The sequence below is a fragment of the Phasianus colchicus genome, chromosome 4, assembly GCF_987193195.1.
Source record: "Phasianus colchicus chromosome 4, bPhaCol1.hap1.1, whole genome shotgun sequence".
Classification (NCBI taxonomy): Eukaryota; Metazoa; Chordata; class Aves; order Galliformes; family Phasianidae; genus Phasianus; species Phasianus colchicus.
The window spans coordinates 68,961,871-68,985,048 of NC_143439.1; the positions used below are offsets into that span (position 1 = coordinate 68,961,871).

General features: G+C 36.1%; 1 protein-coding gene across 2 annotated transcripts in view; it reads right to left on the minus strand.

Annotated features, from left to right (window-relative positions):
* CTNNA2 (catenin alpha 2) overlaps positions 1 to 23,178 on the minus strand; it is a 465,672-nt gene that overhangs the window by 346,411 nt on the left and 96,083 nt on the right. For both annotated transcript variants that reach the window (XM_031588179.2, XM_031588178.2), the window contains 2 exons: positions 14,532 to 14,727; positions 2,167 to 2,333 (listed from right to left, as the gene is read on the minus strand). In XM_031588179.2, the coding sequence (XP_031444039.1) occupies positions 2,167 to 2,333; positions 14,532 to 14,727 (363 nt within the window). The remainder of the gene's footprint in view (positions 1 to 2,166; positions 2,334 to 14,531; positions 14,728 to 23,178) is intronic.

The window sequence follows — 23,178 nt, forward strand, 5'->3', positions numbered from 1 at the left end:
TAACTTCTTTGCTCAATCAAATACAACCACACTCAGCTGAAAGATGTGCTCCTCTGATTAAGTAGCAGGTAATTCATTACAATACTCATAATGCTAGATGTCTATCATCTAGACTGTATTACCAAATACTTCAACTGTTTCATGAGTTTCACTGTAGTAGTCACTGTTATTAATTCCAACAGAGCAAAATATAATCTGAAAGAAATGACTGAATATCCTTCCAGATGACAACTGCATGCTTTTGCTCTGAAACATTAATTAAAATGTACTATCTCAAATGAAGTCTGTAGCACAACTCCTTTGACATGCTTTCAATGAAAACTGATCACAGTACAGTTCAGGATCCCTACAGTATAAATTAGACTCCGACATGCTGCATGGTTTTAGTTTGATGATTTTATGGTTAACTTACACCAGTCTTTAAATGCTACTACTGAGTCAATACAGGATTTGTCCCAGTGGAATCTTTTTTCTTATAAACTTTTTTTTCCTAATAATTTATTTGTCTTAAAGACATTCGCATTATAAAATGATAAAACTATTTTTCACAGTCAGTCCTCAGAAATAAGTTACACTTTTGAACCTGAAAAAAAAAAAAAAAAAAAAAAAAGACATTTAAGGTCCTGAAATTGAATTTAGCTACAAAGAACCACAGAAGTCTGGGTTCATTGAAACAGAAGGCTGGGTTATTCACAGTGACATCAGACAAATGTACAGATTACAAACCACAGTGCCATAAATGCCCTTGCAAATCTAGGGAGCAAACTGTGTTAGTAAATACACCCACTTACAAAAGAGTATTGGAATATGTTTTTTTCTAAATAATGCAACACAATGCTCTAACAAGAGGAGGAAAACTCTGATGTGAGGAAAGTGTTTCTCACCACCTATGAAAGAGCGTGGATCAGAAGTTTAATCACAGCACTTGCAGAAAGCTTTTGTTCATAATATTGTTAGCCTCACTAGCAAAGGGTTATTTGAATTACTATTGCATGGAGCTTTATAGCAGGGAAAAATTAAAACATTCACGAGAGATTATGTTTACACTGGAAATTACATACTGCAGCTATCACAACAGCATTCTATTACTAGAGCAGAGCACACTAGAATTCACGCAGAAGAAAATGCTGCTTTTTTTTCTACCATAAAAACTGTCTTCTATCTGTTTAGCCCAATTTTCCAGATGAAAGGTTCTCACTGTTGTGAGAATAAATCTTTTTGTACAGTCACACTGTTAAAAAGATGAAGTGAATTCATCTGAGAACATAACAAACAAAGAAAATCCATTGCAATTACAGAACTTTAATATGACCGTATAAAAATATGAACGATAACAGCCAAGTGTAAGTACTAATTTATACCAAACTAGCTGGTAATCTATTATTCCTCTTTATACCATCTTTCCTCTATGATGACTGATAAGGCACTTGTTCTATTTTCTGACTGTACATAAAAGCACCAAACTCCTGGTACCTCCAGAATTTCTGCAGACATCAAGAACAACTGCAGTACCTAAACTCTGCCACAAGATAGCAATGCTTTACAAGCACTGAGTCAGTAAACGATCTGAATGAGATGAAAGGTCAGTTAAATAGATGCATCTGTTCAGTGCGCTGCCTAAAGTCTCCAAAAATTAACTTCTTCATAATAAGGAAATGAATGAGAACAGTGTAAAAATTTGCTTCATGCCAACCCTCGGTAGCACTTGAAGAAAAAACAAGCAGCAGCTGAGTATGAAATGTGAACACTTATTCACAGAGGAGGCTGAGGGGAGACCTGAAAGGTGACTTGAGGGAGAGTAGAGTAGGGTTGTTTTTTTCTCACTGGTGACAGGATGAGGGGAAATGGCCTCAAGTTGCACCAGGGCAAGTTGAGGTTAGATATCAGGAAAAACTTCTTTACAGAAAGGGTTGTTAAGCACTGGAATAGGCTGCTCACGGAGGTGGTTGAGTCACCATCCCTGGATGTGTTTAAAAACCATTTGGATGTGGTGCTCAGGGACATGATTTAGCAGAGAGCTGTTAGAGTTGGGGTAGTACGATTAGGTTGTGGTTGGACTCAATGATCTTAAAGGTCTTTTCCATCCTGAGCAATTCTATGATTTGTCCCAACTTCTGTATACGTAAAAAAAAGCAAACATAATACAGAACCTTTAAAAATACATACAATTTTCAGATGTGACAGGAGCCTCATGACGTCTGCCATATCAGCCAGGATGAGCAAGCGGGTAACTGCAGAAAGCAAGGCACGAGCAGCCCGCACCATGGTGCCCCGCTTCACTGAGGAGCATGGGTCATCTGCAAACTCTGAAGAGGCAATTCTCATTGTTTCTCCTAGAGTAGAAAAAAAAATGATCATTAAAGCTTTAGTTTTTTTTTTTTTCCAGAAAGTATTAACCATTCATTAAAGCATTCTTAAGAAAACAGGTTTTGTTACTCAAAGCTGAACTGCTTAGGAGAAATAAAGTTTGAATGCGTGCAGCCATTTTTCTTTATTTTCCAAGTGTTATTGTTCTTCTAGAGCAGTTATGTGTAACAATTAAGAAGGCAAACAACATACCAGAATAGACAGCTGAGCACAAGCATACAACATCAGATAGACAGCACTGTGTTACATGGACACAGAAATCACTTCTATTAGCAGAGAAGATAGCACAGAATAACCCAACAGTCTTGTTCCTATTGCAACTCTCTACAATTCCTTCTTCTAGACACTCCTGCTTTCACTTCTGCTCTCTACTCTTTGCCTTCATGCTCAGATAAAACCCCATGCATTTTTTTCACCAAGATTTATTGTTCCTATTGAAGATTCTTCTCCACTCAAAGAAGCATTGTTGCCATGGCTTTAGAGTAAAAGGGAGATTTAGGTTAGATGTTATGAAGAAATTCTTTACTCAGAGGATGCTGAAGCACTGGCACAGGCTGCCCTGTGAAGCTGTAGGTGCCCCATCTGTGGAGATGCTCAAAGCCAGGCTGAGTGGGGCCCTGAGCAACCTGAGCTGGTGGGGAGCAACCAGCCCATGGCCTGGAGATTGGCAACTTAACAGTGCAAAGGCATTTAAACTGAATTTGGAATATCTTTTCCACTTGTTTACAGCAAGAAATACAATTGAATGTAAAATATTTTTAAAAATCATAACTGTCTTTCAAAGTTTTGCTAATCCATTAAGCAAACACATAGCATGAAGCTCAACTGAAAGGGAAATACTGTATTAAATTACATAGAAATGTGATTAACATCACACAGAGATCAGGTAAATCCTGATATATAAAATAAATATTTTTAAAATGCGAATGAAAAATAGACAATACAGCTCTGGAAGGCAAAGAAACTAATAGAATAAAGCAGAGGTAATTGATGGCACATATTTTTTCCTTTCACGTATGACACACAGATGACAGATCTCTACTATAGGAGGTATTTCTTTTTTATAACAACCAGAGGAGCAACAGAAAATGCAGAACACGCAGAAATACAGAATATATTCCTAATTGTGATGTGATGAAGGATGAATTCACTAGAATATAAATGCCAATGTAAGTGCTGAGGCCCCAAGAAAAATCCACTGATTCAAAAAGGTGATTGGAATGTCTTTAAGTAAGCAGACTGCACTCTTACAAATTGTTCTGAACGAATAAAACATTGTTCTAGGCAACACGTGAGAAACATTGTCATGTTCAACCTTGTAAGGAATGGGTGATTACAACAACTTACTTATCAACAGTGTCAGCTAAAAAATCACAAACTGTAAATATATCAACTTTCTTGTGAAATGGGAGAAAAAAGATATGCATTCAGTGTAGAAATTTGGAGATGCTGCTGTCAATCCAATCTACGAGAAAAACACTTGTTTATTTTCATGGACTTCAAAAGGCTATGGAAAATAATCAAGTATAGAATCACAGAATCATTACAGTTGGAAAAGACCACTAAGATCACCTAGACCAACCACCAACCCATCAGCACCACGCTCACTAGACCATGCCCCCTGGTGCCACATTAGTACAGAAACCTCAAACTAAAATCCAAGAAGCTATCTCTGCAATTAGAAGCAATTTAGCTGCATCTGCAATGTTATGGACCAGCTGATGAGCCCTGCTAATGACAGCTCTAATTAATTTAGACCGACCACGATAATGGTTCAAGATCCAAACTAGCATAGGGCTGCCTTGCTGTTAACTGCAGACCAACTTGATTCTTTTCTAATTTTGCTGCTGTTACTTGTTAAAAGGGGCAGCAAGGGGCAAAGGCAATGGTAGATTGCACCTGCCTTGCTCTTAATGTAAACATGAGTCTGTTTTTTGTTTTCTTCTTTCTCCAGTTGCTGATTTTCCTGTTATTCTTTTTTTCTACTAGACCACAATAATTAACAATACTTTTAACAACAATTAACTGTAGATCAATAGCTGTATGTCTGATTTCCTATAGAAATAAGGTAAAGGAGAAAAACAATTTAGATTGAGCTTTTATATTAACACAAACTTTGTCATTATGTTGGAAGAAAATCCTCCTTCTCTCCAACATAGAAACACATAAAGTATTTCTAATGTGAAATCAAAGCTCTGTTGCGTTGCCTTTCAGATGATTATAACATTCAAAATCCTCAGACAGCATAACTTCCCATAAGACAATGCAAATAGTGCAGGAGACACTTAAATCAGCCCCAGTGAATTACTCCCTTCAGAACTCTCTTCATTATTTTATTACCGTTAGGACTACATGTTCTTATTGTAATTCGTGTGCAGTGTTTCTTCAAAGGCAAGGAACAAATAATTACTGCCAGATAAGGAGACAATAAAGCAATATCTTACATGCTTAAATGCTATATTGCTTGGCACTGAAATATCCAAGTTCTAGTTAGCTGGTCTCCCAAGGAAAAAATCAAGGCTTCTGCAGGATCACCACAGCCTGCTGCACCTAAGTCCCCATGCATGTTGCCTATATAACAAAACTCAACCAGCGAGGAACTCTCAGGTCACAAACATTTTTCTGCAGTGCATTTTAAAGTGATCAGTCACTGGAAAATTTATCAACATAATTTGGCTCAGAGCATAGTAAGAACTGGGAATTAAAATGTGCTGATCTTTTTAAGTCAATGACTCAAAATACCTCATAGAAAGTGAGAGTGACCATAGAATTTAAGATGTGGCCAACATTCTAACATTTGAATCTCCTAACTTTGGGTAAGAATATGGACAACTGGATACACCTAATCACCGTAACAGCTCAGAAGGCATCAACTTCCCTACACTCATTTATTAAAGGAAACTATCACAGCTTTAAGTAGAGATATAACTCTTGGAGCATATCTAGCTGATTGAAACCAAGGGGGTATGTGCAACGATATGAAAATCCCACCAAGGCTTTCTGCTATTAAAGCTCTAAATTTGTTTCTGATCAAGATAGAAATGATTATGAACATCCAGCAACAAACCTTTTGTATGTGAAAGTATATTGGGTTTTAAGTACATCCAGGAAGCTTTGGAATTTAGAACCAGATGCCTAAGAATTGTTTAAATAAAATTTTTGCATTAAAAAGACTTTTTGGATCTCTGCCAATTTTTCATTTTGTAGCTTCAGATGAATATTAACGTTGAACTATAAAGAAGTTAATAATATTTGCTAAAAGGCCAGTGGAACCAGAAAGCAAGCAGAAAAAATTACCTTCTTAGACTTGATTATCCCAGGAGATATAGCTAGCAAACATATCTGAATGAACACTAGTGGATAGAAGGAGAATATGTGGAGAGTCAAAACGAGTTTATAGGTTAGGATTAGATCTTTAACATTTGAAAGCTACAGTTAAGTGAAGAGAATCTCCTTATATATAATTAAGCAGAAAGTACTTAATATATTCATATAACTAAGAAAAAAATACAAAACTTCATAGTTTTTGCTGTTGTTGTTGTCTTGTTTTTTTTTTGTTTTTTGTTTTTTGTTTTTTTAATTTTTGTTTTGTTTTTATCTTACAAAGAACCAACATTTAACAGTCTAATAACCACAGAATCATAGAATAGCTAGGGTTGGAAAAAACCTCAAATACCATCCAGTTTAACTTCCCATGCCACAGGCAGGAACATCTCCCACTAGACCAGGTTGCCCAGAGCCCCATCCAGTCTGACCTTGAACACCTCAGAGATGGAGCATCCACAGCTTCTCTGAGCAACAAGCTCCAGTGTCTCACCACTCTTTCAGTAAAGGTGGTGAGGAAGAATTTCTTCCTTATGTCAAATCTAAATCCCTTCTCTTGTAGTTCAAAATAGTTCCCCCTTGACCTATCACTATTGGACCATGTAAAAAGTCAGTCTCTCTCTCATTTATAAGCTTCCTTAATGCACTGGCAGGCCACAATGAGGTCTGCAAGGAGCCTCCTCCTCTCCAAGCTAAACAAGTCAAACTCCCTCAGCCTTTCTTCATAGCCGAGGTGCTCCAGCCCAGCCAACATCTTCAAGAGCTTTCTCTGGACCCACTCCACAACCTCCTGTGCTGGAGCCCCACAGTCCAGATGCAGTACTCCAGATAGGGCTTAACCAGGGCTGAACAGGGACTCTGCTGGCTACTCCTCTTTTGATGGTTGGCCTTATGGGCTGTAAGTGTGCGCTGCTGGCTCATATTATCTTATCAACCCAATATCAAAGCCACTTCTTTCCATATTAAGGATAATGATGCTATATAGGACCATGGCAAAATTGTGCTGGCTGTCTCGAGATCACCTCTTTGACTTGCATGTACCTTGACATATCTTCCAGAAGGATCTGTTCCAAGCACAGAGCTGAGGCTCACCAACCTGTAGATCTCAGAGTCTTTCTTACTACTCTTCTTAAAAAAGTGAGTGATGTTTTCCTTTTTGCAGTCACCGTGGGTTTCCAGTCAACTGATAGCCATGACTTTTCAAATTTGATGGAGAGTGGCTTGGCAACTACAGCAGCACCATGTGATGTATGTTACTGGAGAGCGGTGGCTGTCTATCTATTAACCTGTTCTTATCTTGTACAACAGTATTAGACTCTCTTAGGCCAAAGGTTATGTTGAAGCTACATCTAAGAAAATTACGTATCAGAGAATCCTTCTTATCTGAAAAAGCCAACCCTCCTTTCAGTTATCCATTTCTTCCCAAATTCATTTCAAGTTGTTCTGTAGTCAGTATTAAATTACTTTCAATGAAAATTAGGTCAGCACAAGAAACACAGACATCTTGAGTCATCAGGTCTGCTTCCTTGCTACTGCAGACAGTCATGTCATAATATAATTAATAATAACCTTAATATGATAATAACTATACACATAAACTTATCAAGTTTCTGTCTTTGAAACAGCCCAGACATTTAACCCCAATTAATCCTACTGGAAGTAGGAAGTTCATTCTAAATGAATTCCAGCATCTGACAGTTTTTTGTAAGCTTTTCTTTTTTTCATTAGAGCCACTTTAATTCCATACTTACTGAGTTTATAGCTAATTTATACCCATTTCTTCTTATGCCTCATTAGTCTCTCCATTTAAATAGTATTCTTCTTCCACTGTGCTTCCTATTGTCTTTTTTTGCCTCATGCATTATTGTAATGAGCCCTGATTGATCAACGGTGATATTTCAGTCTCCTCTTCTTGCACAGACTATCCATTTCTGTAATAATTTAATCAGACCTATGAAACTGCTGTTTCTGGGATATACATTATAAGAACTGCAGTTTTATAGGAGATACCTTATCATTCTCAGCTACTAAGAATCTGGAAAAATTTGCATAGCTTTTTTTGTAAGCACATCATATTAGCAAATTTCTCACTAGTATTCATATATTGTATTCTTTGGCACTGAGTTTTATGAACAAATTGTATGTTTCATTTACATTTCTTAAATGAGGAGTATTTGTAGAGTTAGAAAGTGAGCTGTAAAACCTAGGGCACTCAGTAGAGGAAGGCCCTCTACACAGAACTGCTCATCATTAGTAAGTAATTAAACAAACTAGCAAAGACAAACAAATAAGCAAAGATAAAACGAAACAGAAATACTGAAATCCAGTATTTGAGCAATGACTGGATTTTTTTTTTTGAAGTTACTATTATTGTTTAATGAAAAAAGTTATTATGTAGGTGTTGAGATCTCTTCAGCTTCATTCAGAAGATTCAAACTTACCAATTACTACCAGTTACTACCTCACAAGATCACTGTCAAACCACTTAGGTTATTCTGATGGGATTTAACTAAGGAACTTACTCTATCCATCCTCGCATTTAAGACTAAGTCATTTTCTCCCAATTAAACAACAGCATTTAGAAATTGAGTCTTAAATTTCAGTCTCATGAAAAAAAAAAAGGGGGGGGGAGGAAGGGGAAGCATGAAAAATAAAAAAAAAAAAAAGGAAAAGAAAGGGAAAAAAAAAAGGAAAAGTTTCCTTAGTTTTTCAAAATAAGATGTCATTTGATTTGGGATATTAAATTCAGGACTCATACAGGAGTCAGATAAAGATGCCTTTACATTATCTATCCAGAATCACTTACACCTACAGGTCACACAGTAATCTGTGTAGGGTAATTCAAGTAACAAGCTGTAATTTCTGCAAAAAGAAAAAGAGAGAGATGGGATAATTGAGAAGTTCACCAGAATTTTGACTGAAACAGCACACACCAGCTCATCCACTCCAAAGTCTAACTGTCAAAAGTGCAAGAGGAAAGGTCAATCCACTGCATGTCTCATACTGAATCCTATTGAAGTTTCTGCTTCTCAACTTTTACGATGGATTAAGGCTTCAGGCAACAGAATAGTGTTAAGTGAATACTACATACTGAGAATGAAAATCAAAAGGAGAAAAACAGATGACACCAGCAAATCTTCATATGTGTATACATACATATGCACACACACATTTAGAAACTGTTAGGCTTCCTCTATTTTACTGACAATATTTTCATTACGCCGGTAGCCAGGAAAGCTGCTAATAAGCAACAGAAATGTGCAAGTATTCCATATTGTTCTTTGACAGACATGCACACACACAGATGCATGTATATATCTTTATAAATCTTAGAAAACGTCTTAGAAAAACTATTCCTATTTTAGTTCCAGTGCAGTTTACTGGAGATACAAAGGAAAAAGAGCAAAGGGGATGGCAGGGGTGATAACTCTCACTTTTTTTTTTTTTTGGTAGGAGTATGTAGGAGTGCTGTTTTGGGTACTGGAAATTTTGGAATTATAAGTAGAGTTGAACATAAGCATTTATTTGGTAAGAAAGAAATGGACTAAATCTCATAATGGGTAATATACCAAGGAAATGCTATTTTTCCAAAGGCTTTTATTAAGAAATATACATGGTGGACATAAAGCAACAATCTAGAGAGCTTCTATGACCAGTAAGGCATGATGATAACACACCAAGCACCTGGAAACAATTAAGGAATCCATGACAACTTGATTGCATGTACCATTCTTGAACAGTTCTCAAATGAAAGGCATTAAGAATTTACAGTCTAAATAATCCATCTCCTTCACATTTTGTCTTTTCTTTTACATGTCCAAGATTAAAAAGACGTGACAACTGATTTATGACCTAATCAGAGCTCTGTCCTTGTAATTACAGACAAAGTACTGTTACAAAGGTATTCTAAAGTATGACAATATGTAGACAGACTCAAACTGATTTGCAGATTCCTTACGGAATACTGATTATATTAGATGATAACTTGAGCGATTTGAACAAACCATAATTGCTAGTAGGCTATGTTTAAATAACATAAGCAGATTTCTTTTCGCCCTTCCTTCATGGATGAGGTCATCTTATTAAAACAAACAAATTAACCCTTCAGGATGCAAAGGTCCCCAGTGTTATTACCATTGTACTCATCCAGAAATTCACCAAATAGGTTGGTGACCATCTCTGTATTCTCAGGAATAATGGTCTAAATGCATTCTTCAATGGATTTCTTCTCACTGTCTGTATTCCTTCTGCCATAAAAATCATATATGATTATTTATTTCCTATCTTAAAACATTATGTTTTGTTCATTGTACTTTAAAATCCACGTAACTGAAATGAATACATTACAGTGGTAATCTCTACTTAGATGTTGTATAATCATTTGTTAGCATTTGGAAGCCAGTTGTAAAGCATTTCCATACTGAAGTATCCTGTGTACTTACTAAAAATAAATATCCATTTAAAATGCTAATCAGAATTCCCAAAGCTTTACATGAACAACTGTTAAATCTTCATTGCTACACCCTTAACCCCTTTTTTTTTCCTTTTTTTTTTTTAAAAAATAAATCTTTACTATTGTCTTCTAAACTTATTTCCTATTTCATTTGCAGTTGGGATTTTGTTCCCTTTCTGAGGATGAATTACCATTCTTCAATATGTTAATATATTTCAATGCCAGGAAAGGCCATGTATGATCTAGCTTGATCTTTTCCCATTACATTTCTGCTACTAGAGCTGCATCTCTCTGGAATTGATTATACAAGCAATCTAGCTGACTAAAATTTGATTCACTTTACATTTGACATTTGGAATCGGTGATAGAAGATGAATATGTATCTTACAGTACAATGCATATTATTAAAACTAGTATATATTTTCGATTCAATATTCGCATTTACATTCAATACCATTTCATTCACATTTACATCCAACCATTTCATTCACTTCACAGACCATTGAAATACATAATTTTAATTAATCCAACTACTTTTTTCCTAAGGGACAGCAAAATACTGAGAGCACAGAACTTGGAGCCATTAAGCCACAGATCTGTGACAACCTCATACAATTATTTCACAAATGCTAACTTTAGAAAGAACTTTTCCAATTAATAAGTCTGATTAATAGTTCATTTGAAACATCACTGATACACTTAAGTACAATAAAACATTAATTAAATTTCAATTCAAATGTAAATTGTTTTGAATGTGAGAACATATTACCATTTTGAATCCTGCTTTGTCTGCAGCTCTCAGCTACTTCTCAGTCTATCATCCCTGAGGCATAAACTCAAGACCTGACTAGCCTTCAAGGAATTGGAAAATTGACATGAACATCAACATGAAAATTTTAGAAGATTGTGTTTGATGCTAGGGAACTTATAAACACACTGGGCCTCTTAAGATATGAAGAAACACAGCAGCAAATTCCCCAAATATAATCTATTTCCTTGACTTATTTCCCTTGGCAACCTTGACTGCTTCTTAAGATATTTAGTAGATGTGAGGCCAATGAACCAGCAATTTCTGGTAGACTCTCATGCAAAATACAACCTGAATGTCTCTTCCACAAGGAATATCCTTTTCCTCCAGTGATCAATAAAAGATCAATTAAAGTGATAAGACAGGAACAACTGCATTTAGACACCTATGCTATAGAAACGTGCCCCCCAGACTGTATTTCTTATTGTTGTGAGTTCTTCTTTGATCCTCTCAAGCTCTGTAGTTTCAGGATCTAATGTTATTGCAATCATAAAAATATATAAAAATCTCACTCGTAAAACTTCAATGAATCTGAACTGTCTGATTTCCCTCACCCCTAAGAATGACAACACAAACATCAAACATCAGCCTTTCCTAAGTCTCATCTTTTCCACAGCTCTCACAACACGTGAATGAATATTCATGCAGCAAATTATCCAGTGATGGATAATTTCACTCTCATGGTTCTGAACTAATGCCTGTTTTCACTATTTTGACCTTTAAAGACTGTGAAACCAAACTGAACGTATTATGGAACTACTGCAGGATAAGCATACGTACACAGTTGGGAGTTTTGCACATAAAATATTTACTTTTTGATAAAATAATGCAAAATTAAAAAATATATATACACATTTAAAAACTTTCTTGCATTTACACAATTCAGCCTTGTAAACCAAAATTGTTGATCATCAGAATTTTGTACAACTACCCAAACGTAATTTATTCTCTAAAATTCCAAGAATCTCAAATATATACATTCTTTTCCTTCCTGCTCCTTCCAAAACATTTGCAAATTATTGTTTCAGTGCGTTTCTTTTACACCTATCAATGGAAAGCAATTCTGTCCAGGATAATTTCAATTGTATATAGTACCATGTGAGGATAAAGCAATATAAGATGGGAAATGAGGAACCCCAGAGCCAGCTGTCACTGCTGGAGACTTTCTTAGGTTGATGGTGTAATTATCCACGTTGGAAATTTGCCAGAAAAATCAACACTGGTTTATTAATCCACCTCTTTATGTCACTGAGCTAAATATATCATTCCACGTTGCATCAAAGCTGGTCTAGTTTATGAAGCTCCTGTGTGCCAGCAATAGTGCTTGGTGTTTCCTATTCTCTTCATTACGGACTCAGGTTATATATGTCCAAAAAAACTGCTCTACTTTTCTAACATACATTTTTCTAGGCTGAAATGTTGACAAAACATGTATGTATCATTCTGCCCAACGTTATTTACACTCTCTATTCCTCTATTACCTGCATCTTAAAAAAAAAAGATTAAAAATGAATATAACATTTGCCTTGTTATGAGTCAGGAATTCAAGAAGAAAACCAAAATTCTCCATAGCACTCATTTCATGTTTCTAGTTTTACAAAGCACAAATCTGCAAAAAAAAAAAAAAAAAAAAAAGAAAAAAAAAATCACAGTGAACTATTATAAAGCTCTAGTGACAAAGAAAGATGCATAAGGACCTCAGACGCTGCTAATGAACATGGTGTATAAGCCTGGATGAGAGAGCTTGCAACAAAGTAGGTTAATGACTCTAAGACAGTATAAAACTCCTTGAGAGAGGAGCAAAAATGAGTCAGCATCACAACCCCAAAGGGAGACAAATTCAGACAGAAAACTGAAAATTCTCTTTTAGAATAGCATAGCACACAATAAAAAATGTCAGCAACAGGAAACTGAAGACACTGAAAAAGGAAACTGCGTATCAGGATAACCAGCATTGGCATCAAAATTCTAAAAGAAAACAATAAGCAAATAGAGAACACCAACATAATGCTGTATGTTAAGAGAACACAGCAAATACTGGACTTATTATCATGCATTGGCAATTGAATGGTAAAAAAAAAATGCATGCAGAAACAGAAAAACAGTGAAAACAAACAAGCAAAAAAAGATATAGAGGATAGAAAGAAGAAGCCTCAGGATAGAAAAGATTGGAATAAACTCAGATCAAGGTTTTCATATACAACATTTAACCCTGTCCACTCATATGATCACCGAAGTTCAGTTTTTAAGTATTGGGGAAAAAAAAAAAAAAAACAAGTACTGGGGGTCTCACTGAACATCAGTGAGCACTTTATACCAAAGTCCTTTAGATTCTTCGAAATCTCAGTTGGAAATCTGCCAGCCTTTTTCTAAAACCTAAGAATTATGGTACTGGCAGATGGTATTTTTAGATTTTAGGATTTAAAATGGAAAATACTGAGAGGTACTTAATTCTGTGGTAATAAAGATAATTACAATCAACGTCAATTATGGAATATTTTTCTTAAGGGCATAGATTGAAAACATATTTTTCCTCTGTACACATGTAAATCTGAAAGCATCTGACATATGGTTTTACCATTTGAAGGAAAATTATCAGATAAAAACTACTGCACCATGAATATATATGGTATTTCTGAAATTTCAAAGCCCTGCATGAAAACAGTTTTCTTACAATCTCAAATTAAATTTCAAAATTAGATTTCCCAAAACTGATTAGTTCTGCCGTAAAGAAAGTGTTATGAGGGTCACTCTGAAAGCAATGTCTCATATTGCCTCACTCTGCTCACATCCACTGTTTGTTCTCCTTAAACGTTCAGGAAGCATCAATGAATGCCAATGGCTGAATGTCAATATTTTCTGCACAGAGGGAGTCATTACACACCTTTGTTTCATAATCATTTCCATGTCAGACACCATTCTGTCAGAGAGCCCTTCTGCTGCCATCTGTCACACAGCAACAAAATGTAACAGAATATTGGTAGGAAGATTCAACCTCTACTGCCATACCACCAACATCCGCCCCCGATGTCATGGACCAACAGAATAAAATAGGAGGCATTACTTCATGTTATCCCATGACTGACTGATGCCCAACTAAACTATTTTCTGTAAAGGTGCGTATCTTGAAACTTGCAGATTTATGCAGATTGAAAAGTAATGTTAACATTTATCTTATTATCACCAACATCAAGACAAAAATAATAATAATAATATTTGTGTATTTTCAGAATATCATTATATTTATGTAAATTTCAATATATTCTTGAAAAGACAAAATTCTTCTTTGCTATACTTGGTCGATAACTGTTAGATTTTTCAGAGATGTTTGGACCATAATACTAAGTCTAGATGATAGGACAGCTAAAAGGAAACTTAATACATATTTCACTTCAAAGTTAAAACACTTTTTACACCCATGGCCAGTAATGAAGGTGCGGTTATTTTAATATCTCTATATTCCAATATAAATACAGTGCAGTTGAAGACATAGTAGTTTTCAAACATTAACGGAGATACGTTTGTTTTGAAAAGATCCAACCACAGCAGTTAAACAATTAATTAGCTTCTTCCACACACCTTGTTTGCGTACATCCTCTACAGCAGCAACCAGTTCCTCCTTCAGATCCTGGCTCTCTTTAGCAATTTGATCTCCTTTTTCTAAAAAGTTTTGAGTAGCCTGCTCTACAGAGGCAGCCAACACATGGGCCTTCTTGGAGCGCCCTTTCTTTTTTCCAGATGGTCCCTTGTTGCTTGTGTTAACGAGCGTTGTTACCTTTGGGAAAGGAAAAAAAACAAGTTTCTGTAAGTTCGATCAATTCTTCAGTTCTAACAGCAACATACATTGTTGACTAATTCATTGTTTCCAGTATTTTCTACTGGTGAGGTGATGTAATGGTCATGTGTATTGAATAAATACAATTTAAGGTTTTGTGTCATCTGAAGGATGGCAGCATACACCCCACCCAATAAAAGGTTTTTTGCTTTTAGCTTAATTTATTCTGGTCCAAGCAAATGAACAGTCAAACAGTGAACTAGAGAAACAATATACATTTTTGTCACTGGTCTTCATTTTAAAAAATGACAAAGCCATAAAATGAAAACGTAACAAAGGTCAGTAACTACTCAAAAAGAAATTGCTTCTAGATATAAGTGCTATTGCTTATATTCGAGCAGTGACAAAAGCACTGTAGCTGTTCTCTAGATATTAACTGTTCAGTGCAATGTTGCTTCAATATGTTTACAAGAAATAAATGTAAACAACAGTGGATAGTAGAATGATCATACTTATAATATTTAAAAAGAAATGCACACTGCTTTCATAATTTCTCCTGAAGTCAACTAAAAGAATTCCTCGTTCAACTGTGCAGGAGCAGACCAGAAACCTGAACCACACAACTTAATAATAAGAACGCACTGAACCACATAGCTTCATAATAAGTCACAGCTTTTTGATAGACCAAAAAATCTCACATGGGTCCAGTGATAGACAGAATCACAGAATCCTTAGAGGTGGATAATGGGACCCAAATTCCAACCCAGATATCATCTGGTGTTAAATGCATGGAAATGTACCAATGAATCCATGATGTTCAGTGATCCATTTCACATTTGCCTGGATTTAAACCAAGGCAGTCTACATAAGTGGCTTAGCTATGTGCTAACCCAAAAATGTACTGTCAGAAAATAACAAAGTCTTTGCAATAGACAGACAATACAAAGCCAAAAAAAAAAAAAAAAAAAAAAAAAAAAAAAAAAAGAAAGAAAGAAAGAAAGAAAGAGAAAGAAAAGATCCTAAAAGCAGTATAAAAACTTGCTGCCATCCCTTTCCTATTATGAGAAGCATGACAATGTGGTACAGTTATGACCAAAGAGACTTCTACCGCAGTCTCTATATTAGATTTTCAACCACTCTGAAAACAGGGCATCTGAAGAAGTAAAAAAATAAAAATGAAATAGAAAAGGTTGCCAGGGCACGGAAGCACCATATACACACACGCACAAGGAAAAACTTCCTGGCCAAGCAAGTTAAAACTTTGCTATCCTTTGGTTTATTCCACTATGAAGGGATTTCTCCAGTACATCATGAAAATGACTAAGAAAACCTTTCAGATGCAACTGGCAATAAAATTGATTATGTATCTACTGAACTTCTCATCAGAGACCTGAAGAGGAAGAAAATAATGCTAGAACTTGATCTTAATTATTTTAACTTCTTGAACGAATTAGAGGTAAACAGCCAGAGCAGTTCAGACAATAAAGAAGAGATCTGAAATAAAGAAAACGCTGATCAATAAAGTCATAAATGAAGTCAAATCAGATTATTTTATAGACCTCTCTCTCTAGATACTTACAAAGGTCAACAACTAAAAGGAAAAAAAAATAAAATTGAATGCTTCAAATAGCACTGAAACAAATAAGTTGTAGCTAGAAGAACTGCCGAAGTCCTGTGAATACAGAAGGAGCAATCGAGTTGCACATCTCTTTTGCTATCCTAAAAAGATATAGTTTTCCATTAAAAATAACCATAATAAATGATATAGGATATGTATGTATTCTTTATAAAATGTTTCTACATGTTGTATTTAGTAGTAAAACAAAGTTCTCAGTAGAAGTAACAAGGCATTTTACATATAGCCCTCAGAACACAACTACTCCCTCCAAGCAACTTCAAATAAATTAGACAAAAAAGTACTTAGAAAACTAAATATCCTGATTTAATTCACACAAACTTTATTGTGCAACAAGAGAGAATTTCAAACAGCTAAGCACAGGACAAGAACAGTAAAAATCCATTTTTTTTAAATGGCTAAGAATGTACATGCAAAGCACTATAATCTACAGAATGGAAGATCTTAACTTTGTATGCTCTAACGTAATTTGCATTATTAGGATGGAGGAGAGAGAATGCATTGATTCCAAACCCAGCACAGTCACTCAGTTCTGCAACCTGGTCATCAAGTCTCCCTTCTCCAGTTTAATTTCACTTCTCAATTCCAGATGTTCCAATTTGCTTGGAAAATTATTCAATATCACATCCACTTAAATGACCTTAATAGAAAAAACTAATTACATTGCTGAATGAAGGTCCCAAACTAATTTGATCGAGACAGTAGTTCATTTTGGAGACAAACTCATTTACTGCACTAAAAGTAAGCACAAGGGGCTGGTTTCCTTAAGGAAAGAAAATGTGCATTATGCCCTGATTTACTTTAACATATGCATCTTTCAGCTTTTTTTAATGAAAACATTAATTGAAATCTCTACCACAAATAATAATTTGTAGATGCAAATATATGTCTTTCAAAAAAAGTCCACATTCTGAATGTAACAATTGCAGCAAGTAGAGGAATATATACAGTGATGCCCCCAACATGGTGGACTACTCCTCATGTACAGTTTCAAAAAGTAATGGGCACAGCAGAATAGAAGATGAGAAGTTCTGACCATAGCAAAACATCTAAAATCTCCAGCTTCCAGAAACCTCATTCCCAGAAGAATTTCTGAGCATACAAGAAAGTCTCAGAGTACAGAAGGGACACAGAGAGAATATTAACAGCAGACACAGAGCATATACATTCTTTTCAAAATGTAAATACTTTCCAAAGGACACGATGAAATTTCCTAATCTTGTGTCATGAACCAGAACTCTCTACTGTAACTACTATTGCTATGCATAAAAAAATGAGAACCTCATTCAGTGAAGGTCATCTTCTTTGTGCATCAACTCAGAGAGAATTGCCATGGACTTATGGGACTGCTACAGAAAGAACGCTACAGTGAGTATGTCTCATGCTCCTCTGCATTTATTTTTATATGACTTTTTAATACATATTAGGGATGGATTCCCTGATAAGGAAAAATAAATTATTCAAGTTCCCCAAAAAGATGTTATAACCTTTCATTAAATGGCCTAACAAAAGAAAAGAAAACAAAAAAAAAAAAACACTCCCTGATGCCAGGAGACCACAATGCTGGGGCTCCTTTAGGTCCAAATGAGGCTGGACCATCACCCTTTCTGGTGACCAGCAATAGCACCTGAAGGAATAGCATGGAGCTGCATCAGGGGAAAGTCAGATTGGATATCAGGAAGTGGTTCTTCACTGACAGGGGTGAGGGGGCACTGGAGTAGGTTTCCCAGGGAAGTGGTCATAGCACCAAGCTTGCCAGAGTTCAGGAAGTGTTTGGACAATGCTGTCAGTCATACTGTGATGGAAATCCATGTTTGGAGCCAGGAGCTGCGCTTGATGATCCATATGGGCCCCTTCAGACTTGGGATATTCTATGGTTCAGCCTTTAGAGAACCATTCAAAAAAATATTGCTGTTTCGCCAAACTGGGATGTCTTTTACCAGCTTAATTGGAATGACATTGAATTACCAGTTTGAAAAGCTAAGAAAGTAGCTCCTGTTCAAATTAGAAGTACCATTCAGAAAATTCAGAAATACTGGGGGAGGAAGACTTGTATGAGTGAAAAGAAAATCACTTCCTTTCCTCTTCTAACAAAGCCACACATCAGCCTATAACATATGTCGTAGTATAAACAGGAAAATAAAAGAAACAACCTGTTATCCCATTAACACTGTTTGATTTTTTTTTCAGAAGCATCTTCCAGAAGATTTTAACTGCATTCATGTTAAAGGCATTCATGGAAAAAAAAAAAAGGAATAAGAAAAAAGACCATAGTTCAGTCCCCTTGGCAAGGCTTTAAAGCTACTGGTTTACTTTAAATATCTTATCCTACCCTTACTGGTACAAAAGAAAGAATGTTGACTTCAGTTTCTTTTAGTAATTAATGCGGATCTCACAAAAATTCAGTACAATTGTTCAATATATCACTTGATAATTCCCATAAGCTCATTTGGAAATCCTATAATGATCTTGGCTTTGTGATCACACCAGGGAACCTCGTTCTTATTTTATTAAAGAAGCTTCACACAGTTGTAGCATAGATCTCTGCTGGAGAAACAGAACTTTACTAATTAATAGTTCAGTCCTATCCTCAATTAAGTCTTTCTTACACAGCTCCAGCAGCACAAAAGAAAGGTGAGGATGTCTTTGATAAAAGAAGAAAATTGTATTAACATGGATTTCCCTACTGCTGAGGTCACGTGCGGGCAGCGATATCAGCAGTGAAAGGGGATGGAACCAGATCATGTACTCATCACATTAATCCCTAATCAGCAGCTCCACCTCACAGAAAAACATTCATGACTGCGTGAGTTAAACTGTCTTCCCTACAAATTCCTGAAACGAATGGGCCAGAAAGCTGAAGAGCTGCAATACCTTTCTCTAATAACGGATTGAACTGGTTAGCCAAAATTTTCACACAATCATAGAATTATAAAATCTTTTAAGTCGGAACTGACCCTTATGGGTCATCTTGTCCAACGCCCCTGCAATAAACAGGGACACTGCAGCTCCATCAGAGCCCCATCCAGCCTGATTTTGGATGTCTTCAGTGATGGGGCATCCACCACCTCTTTGAGCAACCTGTGCCAGTGCACTCAAAGCACTAAAATTTTCTATAACTGTGTTCCACAATATGCATATATTGACACTTTATGGGAAAATATCGATCTACACTTTTTCACTGTACTACTAGCTATTCTGGATTGTCACTGATCACACACCTCCTTGCCACGACTTTATTATTTTTAAGCACTGAATTTTAAATATTGAATACACCTATCAGATAGAGTGGGGTGGATAACATTTATCTGTTTGCTTGTTTTTGATAAAGAAGGCAAATATAACATGGCTATGCATTGTACATTACGCAAACAATTCAGGACAGTCACTTGGATTAGATGATCTTTCAAGTTCCCTTCCAACTGATTTATTCTAAAACAATTCACACAAATGGTTTGGTTGCAACAGGTGCAATGAACATCAGGGTCTCTCTGAAAGACTTCTAATGGTCTGTAAGAAATTCTGCTATTTGCCACTGCCCCTCCTGTTTTCAATAAACATTACTTGCTCTTCCCAGAGGCATTTCTTTGAATATGAACAGCTACGAGTCATTCCTCTCTTCTCATACACTCATATATCATTAAGTTTCTGGAAATACCCAATGACCTGAAAAAATAAAGCCCTGACATTTTAGCATAGGGACACTTTTGCTACTGGAGATAAGATGCACTCAAGTGGAAGGCAGCCTTATTACTTCACTGGCAGTATTAGTGGCATCAGCATCCCCCTGAGCACTGTTTTTAAAAATCCTCCTTTTTCTGAAAGAAGTTGGTTTCATCCCAGAGAAAAAAATCACTACAGCTGTCTGGAAAAGCAATAATTTAATTTTCCAAATTGTCTTGGCATGTTAAGCTTGGGGTCTTTTTGGTCTGTTTAATCAAAATTTGTTTTCTTTGACAGGAGGAAGAAACAAAGACTTTTCAAAAACTCCATGAGAGAAATGGACTAAAGCACTGGGCTGAAGTGTTGCCATGGGCTAAAGAACTGTGGGAAGATCAAAATCAAAGAGTGAGCTAATCTGAACACTGCTCACGACCTTCACGTTGACCATCCAGAACTGGAGTAAAGCCATGGGGGACTGCTGGCTTTATATATCCCAAATCCTGCATACTGCAAAGTTGCTTTATGATATGGCTCTCAGCAGTATCTCATTAGGTAATCCTACTCCAACCATGAGATATTACTGAGCAAAATGCAGTATAAAATGCTTTAAACAAATTACATCTTCTTCATTTACATACAAAACAGAAGAGCTGCAAACTTGAGGGTTTTTTTTTCCCTAGCTATTCTTAATATCCTGTGTCACTTGAAAATTTGCTTTTTTCCTTGCTACACCAATATCATTTTGAAGACACATTATGAAACATGATTTAGTCTTTAATACAACTTCTTTTTTTAATAATATTTTCAAAGTTCTCTATCAAGTTAAAGTATTGCCACTGCCCTTAGTCTATAAATCATAACTCTTTTTTTCTAAAAACTTCCATAATTAACTCTTGTAATTATCTCTGCACAATTAACACCAGATGTCTACCTAATTCATACAACTGAAATTCTTCTTCTGTTAAAAAACAGATATTTGAATTTTCATCAAGCAGTGTAATTCTCCACACTAACCCAGCCTTTTTGTACTCCTTCCAGTTCCCTTCAGCATTTGCAAACATCTGCTGTTTAGAAGAACTAATATATAAGCAGACTATACTCTAATGTATAAATTATTAGTGAGGATGTTGCAAAAATGCCAGTGACATACCTACTTTCAGATACCAAGTACACAGATAACTCAAGGCAAGCTGATCAAAGCCAGTGTATTTTCACCCAACCCAGCCTGAGAACAGATTAGCTGCTCTCGTTCACTTTTCCACTGCCTTACACAAATTCTTGGACAAATTTGCATATTTCTATTCTGTATAAACAATGTACCTTTAGGATGTAATTCAGAGATAGCAACTAAGTTACTGTTCATTTATATTCTTCTTATCAGCATTCACACCAGTAGAAGAGACTTATATCCAAGCTCATGTGAATGAATATTGCATAAGGCACTTGTAAAGTTCTTCAGTAAGCATTTTAAAGTTCTTAATTCTCTGTGGAATTGCCCATTACTTGTTCTGTTAACAAAAAGAATCAACAACAAAAACAACACCTCATACATTTTCCTCCTGCAAACCTCCAAGCCAAGTCGCCCTGACTGTTACCTCAAAAAATCCCTAAAGACACAGAAACCGCTGTTCAATTCCATTTGCTGACCCCACCACTGTACAAAAATCTGACAAGAGGAATTTGTGCATTTGTGCATTGTGCATTTATAGCACTGCTGCTCTATGATGTGGACATGTCAACTGGTAGCTTCACTGAGACCAGGACCATCTCACAAATGGGACAGGTCAGATGGTGACAGTGATTTTAGGGCACTGTCTATGTATGTGCTGCTATGATTGTAGAACCTTTCTTAAGGATGGAAAAACACTCTTCTACATAAAGGTTTCTAGTATCTTGTTAGGAATTTTGGTAATTCTAGCTTCCGCCAAGCTAGAAGTGCTTAATTAAGTAATCTGTAATTACTTCTTGGTTACTATCAACCTGAGAAAACAGTCTTCAACAAAATTATTGGCCTAATTTACCTCCTAAAATAAACGTTCAATGACTTCAGTGCAAACAAAATTGACAAAAGTCAAGTATCATGATGATTCTTTGCATTTCTAACCTACTGTGCTTTGTTTAATCACAGAAAATCACTCTCAGAAAGGTCTTGCTCCCAGTCAAATGCAGCTGCCAAAGACAGTATGAAATATGTGCATTCCCATTATTTTATTTTTAACCAAAGCCTGTCATATCTCACAGACTATTTGATATATGTCAGCTATAACCACATATTAGATCATCTATCCATCTCCACAAAACATTAAGAAAGTTTTCAATTATAATAAACTGCTCAGATGCCCCATATTAACTTATTATAAAGCATCCAAGGTATTTGATTGACATGGAATACTTTAAAAGTGCTGCTTATATCATGTATTTTTTGGTTTTTCACATTACATCAAGTAATCTGTTTGTATCATTTCAAGTTTGTTACATACAGATAAGGTTAAAATAAAATTTTTTCAGCAACTGTTCTCTGGACACTTTTTTTTTTTTCTTTTTGCCTTAAGCAGTCACTCCATAAAAAAGGAAGCAGTACTCCTAGCAGCACCCCAAAACCCCACTTAAAACCTTCCCTTAGCTCCTGTAATAGCTGGAGTCACACACGCTCATAGTCATCACCTCTCTAGCTCAATGATTTGTGACTTCTTTCCCACCCCACAACATCATGCATTTTGCAAAGACTATCTCACCTCGCTTAATCACAGAATCACAGAATCACTAAGGTTGGAAAAGACCTATAAGATCATCCAGTCCAACCATCCACCTGTCACCAATGGTTCTCATTAAACCATATCCCTCAACACAACATCCAAACGTTCTTTGAACACCTCCAGGGTCGGTGACTCCACCACCTCCCTGGGCAGCCCATTCCAGTGCCTGACCACCCTTTCAGAGAAGTAGTATTTCCTAATATCCAGCCTGAATCTTCCCTGGCGAAGCTTGAAACCATTCCCTCTAGTCCTATCACCAGTTACACGAGAGAAGAGGCCGACCCCCAGCTCGTTACAACCTCCCTTCAGGTAGTTATAGAGAGCAATAAGGTCTCCCCTGAGCCTCCTCTTCTCCAGACTGAACAATCCCAGCTCCCTCAGCCGCTCCTCATAAGG